The 23,698-nt window shown below is 33.9% G+C and overlaps 1 protein-coding gene across 5 annotated transcripts in view; it reads right to left on the reverse strand.

Moving 5' to 3' along the window:
• The window catches only part of LOC111048685 (homeotic protein female sterile), an 81,230-nt gene that overhangs the window by 10,030 nt on the left and 47,502 nt on the right, over positions 1-23,698 (reverse strand). For all 5 annotated transcript variants that reach the window (XM_039430320.1, XM_039430321.1, XM_039430319.1 and 2 more), the window contains 5 exons: positions 10,129-10,231; positions 7,023-7,150; positions 5,915-6,104; positions 3,226-3,397; positions 1,409-1,575 (listed from right to left, as the gene is read on the reverse strand). In XM_039430320.1, coding sequence (XP_039286254.1) covers positions 1,409-1,575; positions 3,226-3,397; positions 5,915-6,104; positions 7,023-7,150; positions 10,129-10,231 — 760 coding nt within the window. The remainder of the gene's footprint in view (positions 1-1,408; positions 1,576-3,225; positions 3,398-5,914; positions 6,105-7,022; positions 7,151-10,128; positions 10,232-23,698) is intronic.

Here is a 23,698-nt window from a genome sequence, read left to right on the forward strand (position 1 = left end):
AGAGTAGAAAATTTTGATGTTGTTAGGAAGTACCAAAAATTTATTATACGATATGTTCATAAATTGCTTTTATCATGGAATATACTCTGTCATGAATGAGGATGCTGTTAGATGTTAGTATATAACGATAATATTTCACAAATTATGGTACATGAGTGTAGAGCAATCAAGTCTGTTTAGTGAACTATGTCCTAAACTATTAACTATTATTACTGAATAAATACATACTACAGAGGTGGAAAGTAACCTCAAGTAATGATCATGCTTTATTTACAAGCTATATTCACAGTGAAAAGTAGTGATATGACAGAACAATCTATGAATTTAGAATAACATTCTCACCATTCAGAGCCACTTCTCGAAATATTACATTGGGAAACGGCATCTTAAAATTTGATGAAAAACTAAAGTCCGATTATGAAAGACAAATTAGTTACAGAACCAATCACTTTAAGATTTACAGTATGGGAATAGTGATTAATCAATCCAATAGAAGCATGAAGTAGTGCATTCCAATTGATGGTCAATGAACGACTTTCTGAACAGAAATTTAAAACCACTTTCTATACTAGATAAATTAATAATTTACTTGGAGATTTCAATCTGCACCATGGTCCCATGCACTCTTATCATTGGCCAAGAAACCCAGAACGTATCAACTTTGAACTCGTTGATTAGAGTTCATACTGTATACAAGATTCGCATTCAAAATAAGATATTTTACAGTTTTCTTATCACAAGATAAAATTTGCTTACCGTTCCAGATTTTTATTAGTCAGATAATATCTAGGGTCATACGTCATACAAGGATATACATTTTATAATATGGTATTAACAACTGAAAAATACGTGCTTGGTACTTTTAAGAAGTGATTCATTTCGCTAATTCATTTGTGTTTCAATACAAAGGTCAGTCAAGTTTCTACAAACATGTTCAAAGAATAGGCCTAATCTCCGGACTGTTCATAGATTATTGTTATTATATATATGCATGTTCAAATTCACACATAATTTTGAGTTAAATACGAAGAATTATCTCTGAAGGAATAACTATTCTTAGTGAGCCCAGCCACTAAAGCTTCACAGGACATTTTTGACTGTACAGTCGAAAATCTGAACGGTAGCGGCAGTCACTTCGGCTCAGTAGTTTGAGTAGTCTTGAAATCTGCTCTTGCAGAACTCTGTCCACTTACAGTATAAATTGTCCAATGAAAAGTTACATTAGTGGCTTGCCTTATGACACTGTATGTGAAAGAAGTTGTATTCTATAAACTATGAGTTAGAATAGGATTTAAGAAAATTTTTTATTATGGCACCAGTTTTAGGACTTTGGTTTTTACTATACACAATTTTTATTAGTTTTTTCAATTGAAATAGTTTATGTTTTTGAAGTAGGTAAGTAGGCTACCTTTGTTTTTGTGTGATATTCCATTGGTTTGATGGTAGCCACGGGTCATTTCAGTAGGCAGCCCACTGCTGCTTGTTCGCCGGCTCTCTGCATACTGTGTGGGTGGCGCCCTCTGACGAGAGCTCTCTCTACTTGTTCGAACATGTTCACTGCCTGAGGAATAGTTGCTGCAAATCAACCAAAACACTTGGTCAAATTAAAGCATTTTAAAAATTGACTACAGTGATAATCTTATTGGACTGTACAGAAAAATTCAATTCCACCAACATTATTTTGTAATTGACCGAGCGAAGTGAGGCCTAAGTTTCAAGTCGACGGTTTGGCATTTCTCTTAATGTTTAAATGTTGCGCATTTACGGCGAAACGCGGTAATAGATTTTCATGAAATTTAGCAGGTATGTTCCTTTTTCAATTGCGCGTCGACGTATATATAAGGTTTTTTGAAATTTTGCATTTCAAGGATAATATAAAAGGAAAAAGGAGCCTCCTTCATACGCCAATATTAGAGTAAAAATCAGACTATAGAATTATTCATCATAAATCAGCTGACAAGTGATTACACAGATGTGTGGAGAAGCCAGTCTAATGCTGTATTTCCATAAGGTCTATAGTTTCAATCAGGTACTTGTGGATGAGAATACTGCGTGAGGTCTACTGTTCACATAACTACTAGTTATTGTAGAAGTACAAATTTTAATACTCAAAAATTAATCTCATCGACATGAATCTTGTAGCTTTTGTTAATTATTGAAAATGCATAACAATAAAGGATATGAATGAAACTTGATGTAATCAAATAATTATTACAATATGAAGTGATGTAACTTCAAATAAGTTGACTGCAGTTAATTTATAACAATAGTAAATGCTTTTAATTTAAGTAATATGGTTATCACAATAAAATGTATCCACATTTTTCCTATTTATTTTATTTTATTATTATTATTGATTGGCATTCACTATTACTACAAAATATTACCTAATTATTAATATTCAAACAATAGGCTACTTGAATCCAAACATACAATCAATTTTTTTTATTGCGGATGATGCCCACAAGAGTTTTTCAGCTTGTGCATGGGTAATGAGAAGTGCTTGGGTGATAATCAAACGTCCATGCATACAGTGGGATTCGAACCCACGACAAGGTAGCGCTAGCAGCCTGAAGGGTGCAACACCTTAGTCATCTCGGCTATCCTGGCCGGCATATATTTTATTGAAATAAAATGAATGGTTCAATCTACCAAGACAAAGAACTTTTAAGCTGTTTTTGGATTATTGAAACACTCAAATATACATTATAATTTTATCAGAATAGCTCTTTCTTGTATACAAGAAATAATTATTCGAATAATAATAATAATTTATTTCATTTTTTGTAAGACAAATACAAATTTGATTTTACTTAAATATTTATCAATGTTTTTATTTTATGAAGATTTTTCCACGATCTGAAGATGATTCATGTAATTTATATCATAATTCAAGTCACTATCACATTTCTCACTTCCATTGAGAATGCATGAGCAACTTAATTCTGGTGTAATAAACGTACGAGAGAAATAAATATCCAAGATGTTCCCAGAGGTTAAGGATAGTGGTATATCCTTCTTGTTCTGATATTAAAAAAAAATAATAGATTATCAGGTTTTAATTAGATCTATTAGTTCTATCCAAGATGTTTCCACATAGATATCTAATACTCCCTAATGTTATCTAATGCTCCCACATAGACATCAAGAATCTGTCCTTTTCTGACCTTTTTTATAATATTTTGGAACTCAGATTGAAATCAGAATAATGAGATAAGAACGTACCTTTGCCAGCTGACTAGGTATTCTCCAGAACTATTTGGTGTTCCAGCTGTTTGCAGCAGATAGGCCCTGCTGTGGGGATCCAGGTACTGGTAGGGTGGGTAGAGAAGGAATTGGGGAGGTGCCTTGGCGACATCTTCGGTTGAGACAGTCGGTCGACAGTAGCTGATGTCACCTGAAAGTCAAAATTATCTCACTCAAACTCAAAAGTTTCATTGAATATAATCTACATTTGTTGAGTTTTAGATAAATTTCTTGAATTTGTTTCAATCAAGTTTGCTATAACAATTATTAAATATTGATTATAGGCCCTAAATATAAATCGAGTGAACTTCTAGACTTGAAATCTAGTTATATTTCTAAAACAATTTCATGAATAGTGATAATTTAACGGTTCTCCAATGATTGGAGTATAAAAATGCAAGTATTTAAATCTCAGATTCGATCTTCATGTCATCTTTTTTCAAACACAGGATTTCAAGGGATCCATATTGATGAATATCAGAGAAAATGTAAAAAATGAAAATATAATAGAAATTTAACAGCTTTCACAAGATGCTACAGTTGTTACGTTCTGATTCCATAAATATTCAACATCCATAGATTATCATCCATCAACAGAATTGTTTCATTTGTACTGCTGTTATTAGATTAAAAAATGTATTTCTCATTTTTAGAACTCGTGGCTGGAGCTCAAGGCTTCTTTCTCCAGTTACGCCAAAAACTATTTTATTTTAATGATTTTTTTTTGTAAGAATATTTCTTGTATTTGGCAAAATAAATGTTGATAAATATCACAAATCACCTGTAAGTCCAGTTTGACCCTGGTTTCGTGTCTCATATAGAATCATTATCAATAGATCGAAATAACTTAATTAGAAGATGAAACCAATTCATATAAAAAACCTTTTTGACAGTGCTTTCAATTACAGATTAGAAGATAAATAGAACGAAATTAAAGATATTTTAGCTACATTCAACTCTGTCACGAACTACTTCTCTTCTGCTAAGGGCAGAAGGGTTTAACGCACTTTCATTTTTTGAGTATTTCATCCTTCCCATTATACCCGTAGGCCTACACGCCCAGAGGCGAACGCACACAGCAACAGACAGTTGTATCCTAGAGAAACAATAGTGTAAGTAGATATCGCATGGTATAGGGCGTTTATGTCGCAACTTTTACTGTTATCTCAAGCCGATTACTATTGATTATTGTCGATTTTTACTGTTTTGTTGGGGTGAGAGTGTATGAACGGCACAATATGAGAGACTACCAGTGTCACACAGCTTCACGGGAAAGAATTACAGGAGCTATCGGCTTGAGATAACAGTAAAAGTTGCGACATAAACGCCCTATACCATGGGATATCTACTTACGCTATTGTTTCTCTATGGTTGTATGCAGACAGATGAAGGAAAAAGAAACGTCTGCATGCAGACGTGAGCAGACATATGCAGACAAATGGACGTCAGTGTGCGCGTTGCAACATTCGACCTGACCTGACCTGGGGAAGAAGTTCTCTTCCGTCTGTCTGCATACAACCATAGAGAAACAATAGCATAAGTAGATATCCCATGGTATAGGGTGTTTATGTCGTAACTTTTACTGTTATCTCAAACCGATAGTACCTGTAATTCTTTCCCGTGAAGCTGTGTGACACTGGTAGTCTCTCATATTGTGCCGTTCATACACTCTCACCCGGCCAAAACAGTAAAAATCTCGGCGTGATTACTCTGTTGTATATCCATACTTTTTCACTGTTAAAATTAAACTTGAATTTTAAAAAACTTTTGAAGTGAAAATGCACTTACTTTTGTATAGTGACGATCGTTTCGACCTGTCAGACTGTCTGATGATGACCAACAACAGGTCGAAACGATCGTCACTATACAAAAGTAAGTGCATTTTCACTTCAAAAGTTTTTTAAAATTCAAGTTTAGTAAAAATCTACAATAGTGAGTAGGTTTTTAATTTTGTATTCAAATTTTTTAATTAAGTGCAATATTTCTAAAGTTTTCAGTTTATTGTGATACATTCTGTGATTCATTTAGAGAATAAAATCAACCTTCAAAATTCAAAATTTTTAATCATCATTTCTGGACCGAAAATCAAGTGACGAAGCAATGTGTGATTATATAACCTTATCTTTTGGACAACATTAACATTTTATCAAAATTTTTGGAGAGAAATAGTACAGGCTTAGCCTAGTTTTTCCTCCAATGTCAAAATTGTATTATGATTATAGTATTAATACAATAAATAAAAATAAATAAATAAATAAATCGACAGTAATCGGCTTGAGATAACATTAAAAGTTGCGACATAAACGCCCTATACCATGGGATATCTACTTACGCTATTGTTTCTCTATGATACAACTGTCTGTTGCTGTGTGCGTTCGCCTTGAGGCGTGTGCGGGTATAATGGGAAGGATGTCTGCCTGGTGCTGTGTATGTTAATTCGCTTCAAGGGTCATGTGGACATCACCCTCGGAAAAATGTGTCCCTTATCAACAAGAAGCTACAAAGTTGTTACAACTATTCGAATTATTGTATATGCCATTTTAAATTGCCAATAATGAAACGTATATAATGTATTTAAATTCCAATTCTAAAACACTCTCTTGCCTGATCAACTTGATTATGTATGAAAATTTAACGAACTGCAGCACAATCAATTGACATATTTTACCATTTTCAGGGTGTGTGGGCGTGCTGACATCAGTTGTCCTAGAGTTAGATGCCTTTTTCCTAGCGGGCAAACTGTGCGTTTTCCATTTTCCTTGCAGTAGTTCTCTCTCTCTCAGACACAGCCTCTCCAGTTCAACCATCTTGCTTTGTAAAACCCTTTGTAGCTGAATGTAACGCATGTGAAGTTCTACCTGAAATCCAGATAAACCAGTGGATAAATTATTGACATTTCTGAGATCTTATGAGAGATGTGAATAAAAGAATTTATAAAAGAATATATATTGAGAGAATTGGAAAATCTCAATACCGGTACGTAGATTACGTGGATTACGATGGACCAGCAGCTTACCGCGCTGGCATGAGGGAAGGTGAGATGAAACTATTGAAATATTTCAATAGTAAAAATTTCGAATGAAAAATTATTTTAAAAAAGGCGAATGTTTTTCATAACTGTCTGATAATGATGTGATATTTTAGAAGTGTTCAACAAGACCACCTTTAAAAGGTACAATAGAGATTCTAAAATATAGAACCCGACAAGAGTAGATAAGAACAAAATCGTTATTTTCAGCTTGTAAAAGGCTTATCAGAAATGATTTACTGCTTTTGTTGTAAAATATCTGGAATATTAAAATTTATATAGGAAATGATAACAGTAGACTATAGGAATGATATTCTTACAACAAATTAAAAAAGTTGTTTCAATTTTGTAATTATTATCAAGTATTGAATTAATGTAATTTGTAAAAAGCATGTAATAGATAAACTTCTAATAAGCTTGAATCAAGAATAAAGTTTATTATCGATTCGGTAGAAAGCATTGAGTAATGATATGGAACATGATATAATATTGGATCATATCCATGTAGTGGACATATTTAACATGAAAGTTATATTTACCATAAAAGTTCTTATTATAGAAATAGGAAAATGTTTATGTTTGCAAAATAGCTTTTAATGCAACATGCCTTTCTAACTCTCAGTTATTCAATATCAATATTTGGAGAATTTGGAGTGGTACGGTACTTGATGATCTTATTGATGATCATTATTATTGAATATGAATATGATCATATGAATATGATCTAATTATTATTCAATGTACTGACCTTTCTGACGCAATCTTCAAATAGAACCACCATTCGCATCCTAGAATCACAGTTTTTTATAAAATTGACTAGAGTTTTATGATCCGTCTTCTCCATATCATGGCCATTTATTGATAATATCACATCACCTGAAACAGACGTCAAAATTATTTTTGAGCAATGCTTTCTAATTATTTAATTGCATTTTATAAATAGTTGGAACAAATTTTAGATGAAAATGAGAAGATAAACTGGAGATACAGTACATACCAAACATGGTGCGATAAACCACTCACATTATAAGCAGTGAAAAAGGTACACCTTGTAATAAATAATATCGGGGACCGAGCTTCGCTCTGGAGTACAAAAGCATAAAAAATTTATTACGAAAGAAGAAATTATAATAACATTCTATCTTATCACAGTACATTGAGATTAATTCCCAGAGGAATGCAAAAATTTCCTTACAAAGGCCCAGTTGCACAAAAGCCGGTTAAATTTTAATCCTAATGAACTTCACGTGAACCAAATCAGAGAAGACCATTTCAAAAAGATGGATCTACTGGGATCAGGATTGAAAATAGCCCGGCTTTTTTGCAACCGGCACTAAGTACCTGATTGAATGATTACAAAAATTCATCAGCTGAATCATAATTTTGACACAGTCCCACACACATGAACACGCTCACTCACTCCCATCAACAACAGACGACGAAATAATTATTATCAGCTGTTTTTCCAAGGATGAATAATAATTATCCTTTTAATGTCCTTCAGCCAGTTTTCCCAGGGATGAGACCTACTGCAATCGAATCTTCATATTATAAACCTACTATGTTCTGAATTTCGTGAGAATCGTTTGAGCCGTTTTGGAGATCCGGTGAAATACAAACATCTAAACATATAAACAGAAGTTGCTCGTTTAATAGTATAGGATGTCATATTATAATAAATGGATTAATCAATTATTCCATGAGGCTGACACTGTTTTGTAATCAATATTCAATGATTTATGCCTGTATCATAGATGAAATAAATAAATAAAAACACATTTTCTCATCGCAACAAACTCAGCAATATGATACATGGCGGAAAACATTATAAGCCGTGTCCACACTATGTCGATCGACTCTGTCGACCCGGTCGATCGATAAAGTCGCTCGACACCTTCAGCCGCGTCCACACTATGTCGATCGACACCGATCGACAAAGTCGATCGACAATGTCGAACAAGTCTGGACGTGTCGCTCGACATTGTTGAGCGCTGTCGAGTCGAGTCGAACGCAACCCGATTCAGGTCGGTCCGGATCAAAGAAAGTCGAGTCGAACGCACCAGTGTGGACGTGTCGATCTTGTCACTGCCGTTTTAGAAAATAGAATAGTGATATACTGTTGTGAATTAGTGAATATACTGTTGTGAATATATTGTTAGTGAATATACTAGTTAGTGAATAGTGAATATACTGTTGTTCAAGTGCTTACATTTTTATTGAAAATGAATTGGAGTGATACCCAAACGTTGAATTTATTGAAATGTACCATGATCGTTCTTACTTATGGGATTCAAGTGATGTTGACTATAAAAACAGAAACAAGCGGCATGATGGTTTGGTGGAAATTGCGGTGTCATTTGGCATTGAAAAAGTGGAGGTGGAAAAGAAAATTAGAAATTTGCAAAGTCAATTTGCAAGGGAGAAAAAGAGACAGAGCGAGTCGAAGAAGACCGGCATCTTCATCATCACTCATTTTATATAAAAACTCGATTCTTATTTAAAATAAAACACTCGATTAAATATAAGCTGACTAAGATAAAACACTAAACACTAAAACACTTAAAACACTAAAACACTTAAAACACTCGATTATGTATGAACATTTATGATGGTTGTCGATCGACTCGTCCACTTGTACTGAGGCAATTTTGTCGAGTGACACAGTCGAAGGTGTCGAGCGACTTTATCGATCGACCGGGTCGACAGAGTCAATCGACATAGTGTGGACACGGCTTTCGACTGTGTCACTCGACAAAATTGCCTCAGTACATGTGGACGAGTCGATCGACAACCATCATAAATGTTCATACATAATCGAGTGTTTTAAGTGTTTTAGTGTTTTAAGTGTTTTAGTGTTTAGTGTTTTATCTTAGTCAGCTTATATTTAATCAAGTGTTTTATTTTAAATAAGAATCGAGTTTTTATATAAAATGAGTGATGATGAAGATGCCGGTCTTCTTCGACTCGCTCTGTCTCTTTTTCTCCCTTGCAAATTGACTTTGCAAATTTCTAATTTTCTTTTCCACCTCCACTTTTTCAATGCCAAATGACACCGCAATTTCCACCAAACCATCATGCCGCTTGTTTCTGTTTTTATAGTCAACATCACTTGAATCCCATAAGTAAGAACGATCATGGTACATTTCAATAAAATTCGACGTTTGGGTATCACTCCAATTCATTTTCAATAAAAATGAAAGCACTTGAACAACAGTATATTCACTATTCACTAACTAGTATATTCACTAACAGTATATTCACTAATTCACAACAGTATATCACTATTCTATTTTCTAAAACGGCAGTGACAAGATTGACACGTCCACACTGGTGCGTTCGACTCGACTTTCTTTGATCCGGACCGACCTGAATCGGGTTGCGTTCGACTCGACTCGACAGCGCTCAACAATGTCGAGCGACACGTCCAGACTTGTTCGACATTGTCGATCGACTTTGTCGATCGGTGTCGATCGACATAGTGTGGACGCGGCTATGATTTTTCATTTGGACACTTGATGTCATAATTATTGGTCGAAACCGGTCTTGTCTTCGGAAAAGAAAGTAAACCGTTTATTGAAGTGTCGTCTTTATTTGGCAGATTTAACTATTTAATAGGCTAAGGTATTCAAATTTCAACAATTTAAAGAGAATAAATCCTTAATTTTGCCTACGTTATGCATTACTACATTAATGCGCTTTACTACCTCCATGTAATATCAATGAGAATAGTAAAAATGCATAAACTTTGAAGTAAATTCAAATTATAACATACTGAATTCGCTTATTGATACCTACTCAAATTATTTAAATATTTGACAATAAGTTATTCTAATATTTTAATATTAGTATCTCACCTTCCCTCATGCCAGCGCGGTAAGCAGGTCCATCGTAATCCACATAATCTACGTAGGTGATCATCTCGATCTCTTGCTCCTTCTTATAATGTATTCCATAGCTCTGCAATACAACAAAAAGGGATTCCAATAAATGAACTATTTTTATTTTATTGAATAAAAAACATACATTTTGACAGTATCTTATCAAATAATACCGTATCCCTTTTCCCAACATTATTCCTTATCATATCTCAATAAAATTAAAATCAAATACAATTATAAAAGAGGAAACTCGATTAAATTAGCAGTAACGAATAAGAAATCTGACAAAACACTAATATCAACCAAAAAAATAAATCAATACTGAAATATTCAAGAGAAATAGTTCTGCTTTTTTGAAGATTCCGACATTTAACATAAAACATCTTTCTTCTATTGAACATAGAACATATTTTCAAGTTTAAGAATTTGCTGAAATATTTATTGAAAATAGATGCAGTTTGTCAAGATCAATATATTATGAAGTCTAGCAAAATTGCTAAAATAACTAACAATAGTTTTAAAATGAGCTACTTTTCTATTGTGATTGTGACAGACAAGCAGTTATGAGAAGAGTTCAACCGTGCTATAGTCAGATTCCACTTCAAACTGTCAGCATTGGCTGAGTAGGAAGCATCAACATTGTTTATAAGGTATGCTGACATTTTGGAATGATTCTCATTATAGTGTTAAGCAAGCACGTAAAGTGTTTTTCACTCCATTGAAAGGCAGTTATGAAATATTGTTCGATGTATACTAGGTCAAGTTGGCACCAGTACCGGACGATGTACACCTTTCTACTTTTTATTGATAAGCTTTAATTTGATAACAGCATTATCATACAGGAATCTCAATAAGTACCGTTGGACGATTGACCAGCTACAGTTGTATGCTTTCGATACTTGCCGGTAGTTCGAAACACACCTATAAAAGCTAAAATGGTGGATCACTCAACTACTGTATAATCATTTATAAGAGCTGAAATGGTAGGTCACTCAACAATTATCATCTATTTCGACATTTTCAAAATTTGCTATCACTATCCTTCACAATTCGAGTACCGGTACAACCAATAATCAAATCTAGGGAGATACAATAAGCAATCGTATTGTTGATGTTCAATTCTGAAGAAGTTAAAAACATTTGAAGAAGTTCTCAATGATATCGGTTCGAATTCAGTGTGTATCTTCAAACGAAAGACTGTATATTGACTATTGAGTTGAATGCAGGAAGTATTACAGAGGTGTGAAAGACAACTCACAAGCTAGGCTGCTTTGAATCGCGCAAAAACATTTCCTCTATATTTTTGAGAAAACATCCTCAATCTTTCATCCATCTACTACAACCATGAGTACTATTGGGAATTATAGGGATATTGGTTTTATTCTGCTGGGCAGGAAAAACAAACATCCTCTATATTTTTGATGAAACATACTCAATATTTATTTATACATTGATACATAGGCTACAATATCATTCTCAACTATGAATGATTGGCAAAGGAACAACAGGCTTAAAGCCCAAAACTGTTCCTTTCCCAAATTTAGATAGAAATTGTCCAAAAAATTTCCTCTACGTATAACCAATATAACTATTTTTTGGAACAAGAAATATCTTAAGTTGATTTGTAAGTTTTCATGAACACCAAACTACTCTACTCAGTACTACAGGAACATACATTTGAAGCCTCAAGATTGACAAAGTGACACTCAAACTTCAAACTGAAAACTCTCTGTAAACTCTAGAGACAAAAATAATTTCACATGTCAAAGCTATGCTCCATATTGCTGTCATATTTCTAATATTCCGTTTCATGCTATGACAAACGTCAAAATATTGCAGAAAAAAGAAATCGGCGAACTGCAAACTACTGTACAGAAATAGATCTAAAAGTTGTTTTAGCGAATAGGATGAAGAAGGAAGAGGAGGAGGAATGAGAAGGAAGAGTGGGAGAAGAACAGGGGGATGGAAATCAGCTGTCAGTTACAGGCTCTACAACTTTGCGACCACTTTCACTACAAGCCACAACTTCTACTATAGTAGTACCGCTACAATGAGCCCATAGTACAGCTACAATAGAACCTGCCACATTGATTGGACTGTTCAAAGTTGGCTTGGGATAACAAAACAGATTAATCATCCATGAATGCCTCGAATGCACCAATTCAAAGAGTTTAGAGCAGACATTCAAAAATAAGAGTTTATTCATTTGATAGTACTGTATTAGTTAAGATCATAGAGAAAAGATCGCATAAGTAGATAGATATCCCATGGTATAGGTTGTTTAAGCTCCAAATTTGAAGCCGATTTTTTAATAACTCAAGCTGATTACTGCCGACTAACTTAGGTACTGTCTATTACAGTACAGTTTTTTAATTACAGTACAATACAGTACACGTACTGTCTACGTACAGTTTTGGTTGGGTGAGAGTTTAAGAACGGCATAGTATGTGAGATTACCAGCGTCACTTATTTCCATTTTCACGAAAAATAACTACTATAAGTGAGGTCCACGTTATGATGGCAGTGGTTAGAGATAGAAGAACAGCGGTACCTCTTCTCTGCCTTAATTAATTATATTTCTACATCGTCAAAAACAGATTTGGCATCGTTGCGGAGCTGGAAAAGGATAGAACTACCTGCTTTGTCGTATTATAGACAAGGATAGTAGTATCAAAGTTAATTAAGTACTGTCATTATAACGTGGACCCCACTATAGTACTCGTATTATATTCTTGAGCTGGATTAAACGCCCTATACTATACTATGATATCTTCTTATGCTATCTTTTCTCTATGGTTATATAAATTCTAATGTACTAAAATTTTTTTTTAGAAACAATTTTCCATAACACAGTACAACAAAGCCTCTTATGAAGTTATCGTTACTTGGAACTGACTAAAAACGGGTCACCCGTCCAGTGGGATTACCGACTGATCATCACTAATCTATTCTTAGATATTATATACAACGCTGACCACTGTGATTCTTTTTCACTTCTTGTCATCATCTCCATTTTACATTTAAAATTCTTAATTAATCACATGAAGAAAGTACGTTTGCTATTCAAAATTTCAATTAAAAAATTCAAGGAATTTTTTCAAAGGTTCTCATAATTTATGATAAAACTGTTCTATTAAATGTATTAATTTAATTCAGTTTTGTTTTAATTTTTAATACTTTTTTTTATTTCTAATCAATTTTTTAACTTTACAATTTTTCTGTTTTCTTAATCTTGTTTTGCTTTAATTTGATGTTAAGTTTCATATTTCTAAAACATTATTTTGTATCATACTTTTGAGGTAAATGAGGTTTGTTTTGGCGTTAAGCTGTAAACCTCTTCAAGTTTTTATCATTATTTTCGTGTATTCTCAATAAATAAATAAATATTAATAATTGAGAAATTATGATAGGAATCATTCTCTCAAGATTTTAGCAATATTTATGACAGTCTTGGAGATCAGACGTACTTTCTTAGTTTGCTGTCATCAGGTTCTTCACCTACAGAAACTTTCAACCTATTACGGTAAACGCAGGAATTTCATTTAGAACACTGCTAGTTGTAGACATTTCATTAATGCCTACTAAAATAGCAGTTTGAGAGAGCTGAACAAGCACAATATTTCACCGCGATGATAAAGATAGCACGTGACCTACAGCGAATTCGAATTGAAATCGCAACATTCCCATAATAGACCTATCATCGGCTTTCTCAAGCATCCTCCTTGCACTAATGATAGCAAGCAAGAAAGCCAAACCGACTCAACTAACCCGGGAAAACGAAAACTATTTATACCGAGATTCACTGTAAACAGTCAGCATTCCTCATAGATAACATCAAAGTTTCCCGATCAATCAATACTGTCAGTATGAAGTTAAAATTCAAACTGTCAGAAATTCTCATGAATAACATTAACGATCCCCATTCATTCAATGCTGACATTTTAAAGTGAATCGCAGAACACGAGTAGGAAGCTGATTTGGACAAACCGCTGATGACGAGGAGCCAACTGCTGTAAACAAACAACGAAAGTGAGTTGTTCCTTCTTTAATAGTTTGGTCGAAAATTTCACTGCGGTGCGGTATTTGGCGAGTAATGTACTGTGCAATGGTTCGGCATGGCATCACGAAAGTGCATCCTCGAGCCTCGAATAATGACTGCACTTTGTGATAAGCTGCAGTAAATCTTGCATACTGAACAACTCGACAACACAAGATTTAAATTTTTATTGCCATTGAGTAATGGTATCTCAAAGTATCTTTCAAACTTTGAAATAATTTTAGTACTTCTGTTAGTGCATCAGTTGAATCTCAGGATTTCTAATTCCACAGGTCTTATCATTATTGTGACTCTGCACTCTGATATCATCTCTTGAACAGCATCAGTGAAAATATATAAAAAATTATTAATGTAGAAAAGGAAAAATAATTGATGTAAAACCAACCTGTGAAAATATATATAAGATTTATCAATATAAATAGAAAAAATTAACTTATTTAAGAACAACATGTTATAGGAGTCTGTGATTGAGTGGTAGTCTATTAATATTTGGTAAGATGAAATTAATTGAATCGCTGACTTTATTAAAAACCTAGGAGGGCGAAGTTAGGGCGTAGCCGACCCTCTCTTACACTTAACCATCCATACAATTCTAAGTTACAAACTATAGCAAACATCATAAAACCGTAAATTAAAGTTGAAGAAAACAATAAAGTTGAAGAAAAAAATAATAAAAATAGGAAAACTCTTTCAAATGAAAAAGAAAACTGGAATTTCTTTTGAATTTAAGTTCGTAAAAGGAGATTATGCAAAAGAAAGGAGAGAAAAGTAAATACAGTGGAGAATGTTCAGTCATAATCCATGAAGGGGAGAAGGAAAGAAGAGAGAAAAGAAATAAGGAAGAGAGGAAGAAGGAAGAAAGAGAGGAAGATGAAGAGTGGTAATCGGTAGTTTTTAAATTAAAGTCTATAATTTTATTGGATGATACAAATAGAATTTTTCTTGATTTGAGCTTTAATCACATATTATGAATGATGAATGATTGATTACAGTACATTATAAAATCCTAGAAAACTCTAGAACTGCTCTTTTCCAATAGTCATACTCATAGACCCTGGACCAAAACGATCTTATCAGTGCAAACCCACATAGCCCTCGGGGAGTATTTATGGAGCGCAAGAACTAAGAAGTAAAACCTATAAATTTTTAAGGGCAGGTATGTGTAAAATCTTGCGGGTTATAATATTATGAGACCAGTGTGATGATATTTTACCAACTACAACTTTACTCTACATTCTCACTGCAACCAGTATGGAAAGAGCGTCTCAATCACAGAATTCGAAGTTTCAGTTAAATGAAAACTAATTGAGATGATGCAAGTATTTGAAAGAGGTAACAGTACTAGTTAAAAGTCTAACAGGTAACAGACAAGGGCCCGGTTGTACAAAAGCCGGTTAAATGTTAACCGTGATTAATTTCATGAGAACCAATTAGAGAAGACCTTTTGGAAAAGACGGCTTCTCTGATTGGTTCTCGTGAAACTAATCACGGTTAAAATTTAACCGGCTTCTTTGCAGCCGGTACAAGGTGTTAGTAATAAAACAGCTATCTATGAGATAATTACGTAATTCAATCACTGTCTTCATGATTGGCCAGATACAATAATTGATGGATGGTTGTGATTGGTTGTCTAATGTTATTATTTGTAAGGTCATTGATACTTGAACAGATGCAAAGCAGAAACTAGTAGCCGAGCAGAAGCAGACAGGAAACGCGACCGAAAGAGGTTGGCACGTCCGAAACGTAAAACTAAACTGGAAGGGAGAAAGTATACATGGAGGATCTGGCCAGGACGGACGTCCGATCGCCCAACAGGACTGACTGCTTCCGTGGTGAAACGATCACTCGGATAGAGGAAATTGCCACCGAATCAATCCTACACTAATCACTGACCCCCAACAGTGTATACAATGACTCCTAAATTGATAGAGTGGAAAGACACTATCAATGACTTCTATGACACACAGAAAACTTGTAAACATCAGTTTAAGTAGACATCAGTTATTCACCATTTTGTCGTGGAAATTGGTTAGAACTTTCCATTGGTTAATTTGAAAATGTGTACTTATATTCATTCTTCTCTATGAACACTTATGATGTCGATTTATATAATACTTTTACGTTGGTATGAAGTTTTCATTGAATTGATAATGAATGTATGTTGTGGTCATTGGTTGATGCACAGAAGTAAGATATGTTACTGGAAATTTCACATTCTCTCATACATGGTCGTACTCTACAGCACTTATGCTGCCTCACAAATAATGAATAGAATACAATAAAGTTTTATTTCTCCAAGTATACAAAATATTAATATAATTGGAAACGCCAACTCAAGTATAAATTGAATAAAGATCTGAACTAATCACAATGTCAATTCCAAAAAAGTAAGAAATAAGAGTGGAAATATAAATAAATCTCAGATTAGTGTAAACTACATTAAAATATATGATTTGATTCTTTCCTTTGGAAGTAATGTAACAGAAAATTCTATGAATATATTGGAGCCTATATAATTCTATACAAATTAGGTAAAAAAGGGGCAATAGTATGAAATCTGTAAGAAATGGAAATTTCAAATTTTCTCATACATGGTTGTACTCTACAGCACTCAATTGGAATCGTCAAATATAAATCCCCCCAAAAATGTAAGAGATTAGAGTGAAAAATAGATTAGGGTAAACTACATTTAAAAAATATGATTTGATTCTTTCCTTTGGAAGTAATGTAACCCAGAATTACATTAATATCTTGGAATCTGTATATTTCTCCACAAATCAGGTGAAAAAGGGGCAATAGTATGAAATCAGACTGTAAGAAATATACGAACAAAAATATAGTAATTTCCATTTATTGAAAATTCAAAATACTAAAGCAAATCAGTGAGCAGTCTAACATAGAATAGTTATTTGTGCAACTAGTGCGCAAAGTGTCAGTTTGCTGCACCGAAAGAAACGTTTACGCCCGAGCCGTAGGCGAGGGTGGAATGGTTTCTTGAGTGCAGCAGAGGAACTTTGCGCACGTATTTCACATTAAGTTTTTCCTACAGTTACCATTGAATATGAAAAGTGGGTAATTATGGGTAAAATTGCCTGAAATGCATCAAATGTTTTTCTGTGTAATTTTATTATTGATAAAAACCTTAATCCTAAAATCCTAAAGTCCTCGTTGTCGTTGGTTATAATATATAATGAATAATAATTAGCAACTAGTGCGCGTTGCACCTCTGCTCACTATAGCAGCCCAGTCACTGTTACCAACTTCATTTTGATTTTGCTGCACTGTTGCTCCATATAACATACTAAGTATTTTGCGTTGCCATGTTGCAAATCTGGAGTGCAGAAAAATTTTTCCCGCACTAGAGCGGAAAAGTGATTCTTTGCGTTCTGTAATCAGTGCAGCAATGGCCACTTTTCAACGTAACTGTAGGAAAAATACTTTTCGAGTGCTCTTGACACGCTACATCCAATTGGAACCGAAAAATTGAACGTTGAAGTCAAAAAGGAAATAGAATTCCGCAATATTCTCCCTTCATCCATCTCTTTGGAGATCAGTTTTTCGACATCCACTTCCCGAATCCCAACTGCTAACCCACTTCAACCGTTATTGAATCTTCTCGATAAAGCGGAGAGAATCCATCGCAAAGGTGTCAGAAACGTCAAAGATGAAGGAGCGGCGAATAAGTGCTTGTTGAGTAACCTGATTGAAGGATGTAACTAACAAAGCTCGCTATTATGTGTGAAAAAGAAGTCAGACTCTCGTCTCGTAACAAGTAGTAACTTATTAGCATAATACACAACAGGAGAAACGCTGTTTTCGCACTGCTAAAAAGAACTCCTTCGGAACCTATTCTTGTGTTGACCCTCTTCAAAATACAGTCTGTCAATCTGTCTATCCTCTTCCAGTGTTGCAACGTTTAAAAGCCCCTTCAAGTTGCCGATATCAAAAATTCACTTGTTGGCCAACTTTGGAAGATGACATTCTTCTCGCACCAAACCAAACAAGGTAAAATGTCCATAATTTTCAACCAGAAAGACCAGATTTTTCCATTAACTTTCAAATCACTTGCTAATCATTATTGACATTCGATGTCGTTTCATAATAATGATCATCAGGGTCTGTTGCACAGTGGGCTGAAGCAGCCTACCTCGTTCCAAAAATTAATTAATTTTGTGAAGTAGGCCAAATGAATTGGACAGATCTCTGTAAATTTTAATCCGGCGCTTATTAAAATGATTATTGGTAACTGTGATATGAGTTTTTCTCAAAGATAAGAATTTCCTCAAACTGATTTGAGCCTAACAACTGCTATATTTAAATTTTGTTTACTTTCGGTAAAACGAATGAAATTATACAGATGAGAATTAATATACAAAATAATATTGTAGTACAGTGTCACAGGAAAACTGCAATATAGTGTAAAGCTGCGTTTACATCAAAGTTATTATCAAAATGTTAATAACTTGATCCTTATAGATTCTATTAGATTGAACATAACTTATTATACACATGATGAACATAATTATGTGCTTGTCAGGTTCCGTTCAATCTAATAGAATCTATAAGGATTAAGTTATTAACATTTTGTTTATAACCTAACATTTTAACATTTTGTTTTTTTGCTAACCTAATAAATAAAATAAATAAATAAAATAAATAAAATAACTTTAGTGTAAACGCAGCTTTATAAGAGTGATTGAAAAGTAATGCGAACTGAATGATTACAATTTTAAGGTTTACATTGCGTGAATTTTCTATCACCATTGTATATAAATTTTATCAATTTTACTGGATTACATGAATCTACGGGAATTCTAGGCAAAATCCAACAAGTCAGACAAATGTATTGGAAATAACTCACAAGAAAGTTTAAAAATAATCACACTACAGTGTACACGAGCAATTTAACAAAGTTGATGAATACAAGATACCAATTACAAGAAATAAGAAAGGGTTCTGAATTGACTAGTAAAGTAGTATCGTATAGTAAGTTAGAAACTAATAGTAGAGTAGTGTTCCCTATACTCTTTGTTGCCACATCCTATAATGGTATATTTCCTTTATTATTTTCATGACAAGCAGCAGGTTGATCGGTTTGCGTGTATACAACAATAATTGAAGTCAGTACAAATGCCCCATCCCCACCCCCACCGCTCGACACCCCAAAATCCTTGATCTTGTTCCATGACGAGCTACGACTTCTTTCCTATTTCTGATTCACACGAGTCGAGTCATCATCGAGGTTCAAGGTGGATGCCTCTACTTCAATTACATGTTTCAACTAAATCCATTAATGATGTTGCACTATTCGTTGATTTAAATAACGTATGTTCGATATCATTATACTACTTAATTGTCAATTGAAAATGAAAAAATAATAACTCAATTTGAATTGATTAATCTAATTTAAAATCAATTTATTGATTCGAAAATGTCTCGTAATAATAAATGTATTTTGATTTGATTAATCAGATTCAAAATCAATTTTACTCGTTCCATAGAACTCCTTGAAGATGAATGTAGTTCTGATACACATTTTTTCTAAATGAATTTATTATGATGGAATTGATACTTTATTTTTATCAATTGACTGGATAGTTCATTACAATTAATTCCAGACTAAAAATACATTTTGGAATGACTGTACTCAAATCATGTTTAGCTAATAAATTTTGTCATTCAGTTGACTTAAATTCAGTTGTAAAATAAAAAACTTTGACAAAATACTCCCTAAGGCTGCTGTGATTAGATAATTGAGAATCAATGTATTATAAACTTCATTATTTTTATGGAATTCTTCATAAGGAAATCGATTTTAAAGCCAATGGTCTGTTGAAGCTCAAGTTTACATGTAAAGAGATTCACGTTAGTGGAAATTATAGAAGGTATTGTTGCCACTATTCCTTTTCCACCGCCTTCTATTAGATTATAAGTAGTAGTTTTTATAAGTTTATAGCTGTGACTCAAGTAATCACAGTAAATCTGACATTAACTATTTATTCTTGTAAATAAATAATGATAAATTCAATCTCAGATATATTTTTTCGTCAAGAAAATATACTTTTCATGATTTAATGATAAGTCTAATAATAAAAATTATAAGATTGAAAACGAGTTATTTTTAATTTAAGAGCTTATGTGTTATAGAAAACTTATTATGTATTTCTTGCTTTACTATTATTTTTATGATTCATAGTCTACATTCTATTGTTTCCAATTTGACTAAATAAATTTGAATTTGAAATCTTCATGAGTTGAATGAAATATTGATTAGTTCATCCTATTTCTACATAGTCTACAACAATTTGGCACCGGTGCAGAGATAGAGAAGGATAGAGGTTCCTGCTTTTTCTCATGACAGACAAGGATAGCAAATCAATGTTATGAAACAAGTGAAATGTTTCAACATATGAAACAAACATTATGCTGACTTTATAACCTGAATTTAGATGCAAAACTATGAAGACTTGAACTTCAACAAACCAAAGAGGAAGCCGAATCAGACCAATAAAAATAAAGTGTGTTTTCAAATGCTGAAAGATGCGTGCAATTCTGACAATAGGGGCTACAGTTGATCTAGACATGGTGAGGGTGAGCGGAAGATGATCATTGTTGCTGGAGCAAGAGCCAGCTGTTCTGGCAACGTTGAAATACTGTAATTCTGGAAGCGATGACAGCGAACCAGAAAACAAAATAAAAAATAAAAAGTATGACAAAAATAAGAAGAGGAAGGCTAAGAAGAAGAAGGAAAATGAGGAGGAGGAGGAGGAGGAGGAGGAGGAGGGGGAGGAGGAGGAGGGGGAGGAGGAGAGAGAGAAGAAGGAGAAAGAGAATTAGGATGAGGAGAAAGAGAAGTCGATATATTGGAAGAAAAATGAAAGGGGAGGATGAAGAGGAGGAGGAGGAGGAGGAGAAAGAAGAGACGGAAAGAGAGGAGGTGCAGAATAAGAGTGATGATAAGAAGGAGGAGGAGGAAGAATAGAGTTGGAAAGAAAAAAGAGAAAGAGAAGAAGAAGTTGAAAAAATAAGAATGATAATAAGAGAAAGAGAAGAAGAAGAAGAAGAAGAAGAAGAAGAAGAAGATGATGAAGATGAGGATGGAGAATTAGCGATAGAGTAGAAGGGAAAAAATCAGATGAGGGGAAGGAGACTGTGAAGAAGATGTGATAGTAAAAGAGGAAAAGAGAACAGAATTAACGGAGGAGAAAGAAGATGATGTGAGTATGAAGATAAAGATGAAGATTTAGGTGAAGAAGAAGTAGAAGTAGAATACGATGAATAGGTGGAAAAATATGGTAAAGAGGACGAAATACAATGAGAAAATGAAAGAGACCAAGATAAGTCTAGGAACATTACCAAAAAGAAAAGAAGGAGAACTAGTAAACATCAAGTCACAAAGAAGTAGAAGACACTAGAGAAGAAAAATATGGAGAATTTGGAGGATGAGGTTCAGAAGTAGATTATTAGATGATAAGTAGGAGGATTGTTGGCATGAAACGGAATAAAAGAATATAAGAATAGGCTCCTCAACGTATTTCTGGCCGGGTTGTCAGCGGCAAGCATCAGGGGCATAACAGCTGTTACATGAGGAAGCCTCCTTGTCTTCCCTAGCACCTGCTTCCCTTTTTCACACAGGCACGGGTCTCACCTTTTTCTTGTCTCTATATTCATCCTAAATCCAGCAGATACGCGCAACAGAAAGGGAGTCTTACGAATGAGTGCACTTTTCATTCAGGACACCGTATAGAAGAAATAGAATTTCGAGAATGAATGCAGAACGGAGGGAGATGATAGCGGAGGGGATGTGACGGAGTGTGGTGAAGTAGAAAAAGAAGGGAGAGAAGAAAGAGAAAAGAGAAGGAAGGAAGGATAAGAGAAGAAGAGAGAAAAGAAGCAGAAGGGAGAAGAAGAAGAAAAAGAGAAAGAAAGATAAGTAAACAGAAAAGAGTGAGAAAATTGTAGTGGAAAACGAACAAGAAATACGAACTAGAAAAAGAGACTCGGTGAGAAGAATAGTTATTTGTATATCTAGAGTGAAAAGTACTGTTTTTTCTCCCTGAGGGAAAAGTTTGAAGCCCGAGGCGAAGCCGAGGGCAACAATTTTCCTGAGGGAGAAAAAACATTTTTCACTCGTGATGCGTGATGTACACAACATTTTTCCTCCACCTACATTTTTATAAAAACTGCAAATAAAGTAATTTTTGAAAACTTACGTGACCAGTAAAATGTGTTACAACATAACTTAAAAATTAAACAGCTGTCTTGTAATCACACAGTTCACCGCCGACAGCGCTATCTGTCGGCAAAAGTTGTAACAACAATGGCCGCCGACTCTATGATTAAGTTCCCGTTTCAAATTTGATGAGTTAATGAGGAATATTCGTTAGTTAGTATTTTGAATAACATGGAATATAAAAAAATATTTTCCTCCACCTACTGTCTAAAGAACCTACTTTACTCCCTGAAACATAATACTAGAGTGTCAATTTTTCTCTCTCGGTAGGAAAAAACAGAAAAAATTCCCTAGAGCGTAAAAGTAACTCCATTTAAATAGCATGGGAAGCATCTCTATTTTAAAAACTTATATTAATTTTACTTACTCAAATTTTGAGATAGGTTAGAAGGTCTAAGCTCAGATGAGGAAGCATATAGAGTAGTCATTAAACCAACTAAATTCAATACCTCAACCAGACATTTGATCAATATATGAAATATAATTATGTTTCATGCTATAATTATTACAAACTTCATATCATTATACTATACAAATTAATGTATAAATAGAATTTCGAAAGTGAATGCAGAACGAAGGAAGATAAGAGAGTAGGACAAGTGACGGAGATTGGTGAAGTAGAAAAAGAAGGGAGAAGAAAGAGAAGAAGGGAGGGGATGAAGGAGAAGAGAAGGAAGAACGGAAGGAGAAAAGGAGGAAGGAAAGAGAAGAGAAAGAAGGAAGGAGAAGAGAAGAGAAGCGAAGAGAAGAGAAGCAGAAGGGAGAAAAAGAAGTAAACAAAAAAAAGTAAGAGAAAATATTGTAGTGGAAGAAGGACACGGAATAAGTAAGCTATAGAAAATGAGACTCGGTGAAAAATACTATAGTTGGAATAGAAAAAATATACATGAAGAGCAGAGTGGAGAGATGATAAAATAGAGGTGAGAGAATAAAGAAAATGAACATGTAATTTACAATATGAAGATTAAACTTCAGACATGAGATAATACAGAGAATAAGCTTGTAAATATAGAAGAAAGAGGGACGATATGAGATAAATAAGAAATAAAATAGTAAACAGGGAGGAATTGAATTGAAATAGAAGACAAAGTAGGAGAAAAGGGAGAAAAATTTGGAAAAGGGAGCAGAAGGGATGATGCATCCGAGAATAATGCAAAAAAAGGAGATGTAGTAATAAGAGATAAAAACTCAAGATAAGAAATACAAAACTGGATAATAGAAAGAATCACAAAGAAATAGAATGCAACAGAAAATAA

This window comes from Nilaparvata lugens, chromosome 6 (genome assembly GCF_014356525.2).
Source record: "Nilaparvata lugens isolate BPH chromosome 6, ASM1435652v1, whole genome shotgun sequence".
In the NCBI taxonomy this organism is placed as follows: Eukaryota; Metazoa; Arthropoda; class Insecta; order Hemiptera; family Delphacidae; genus Nilaparvata; species Nilaparvata lugens.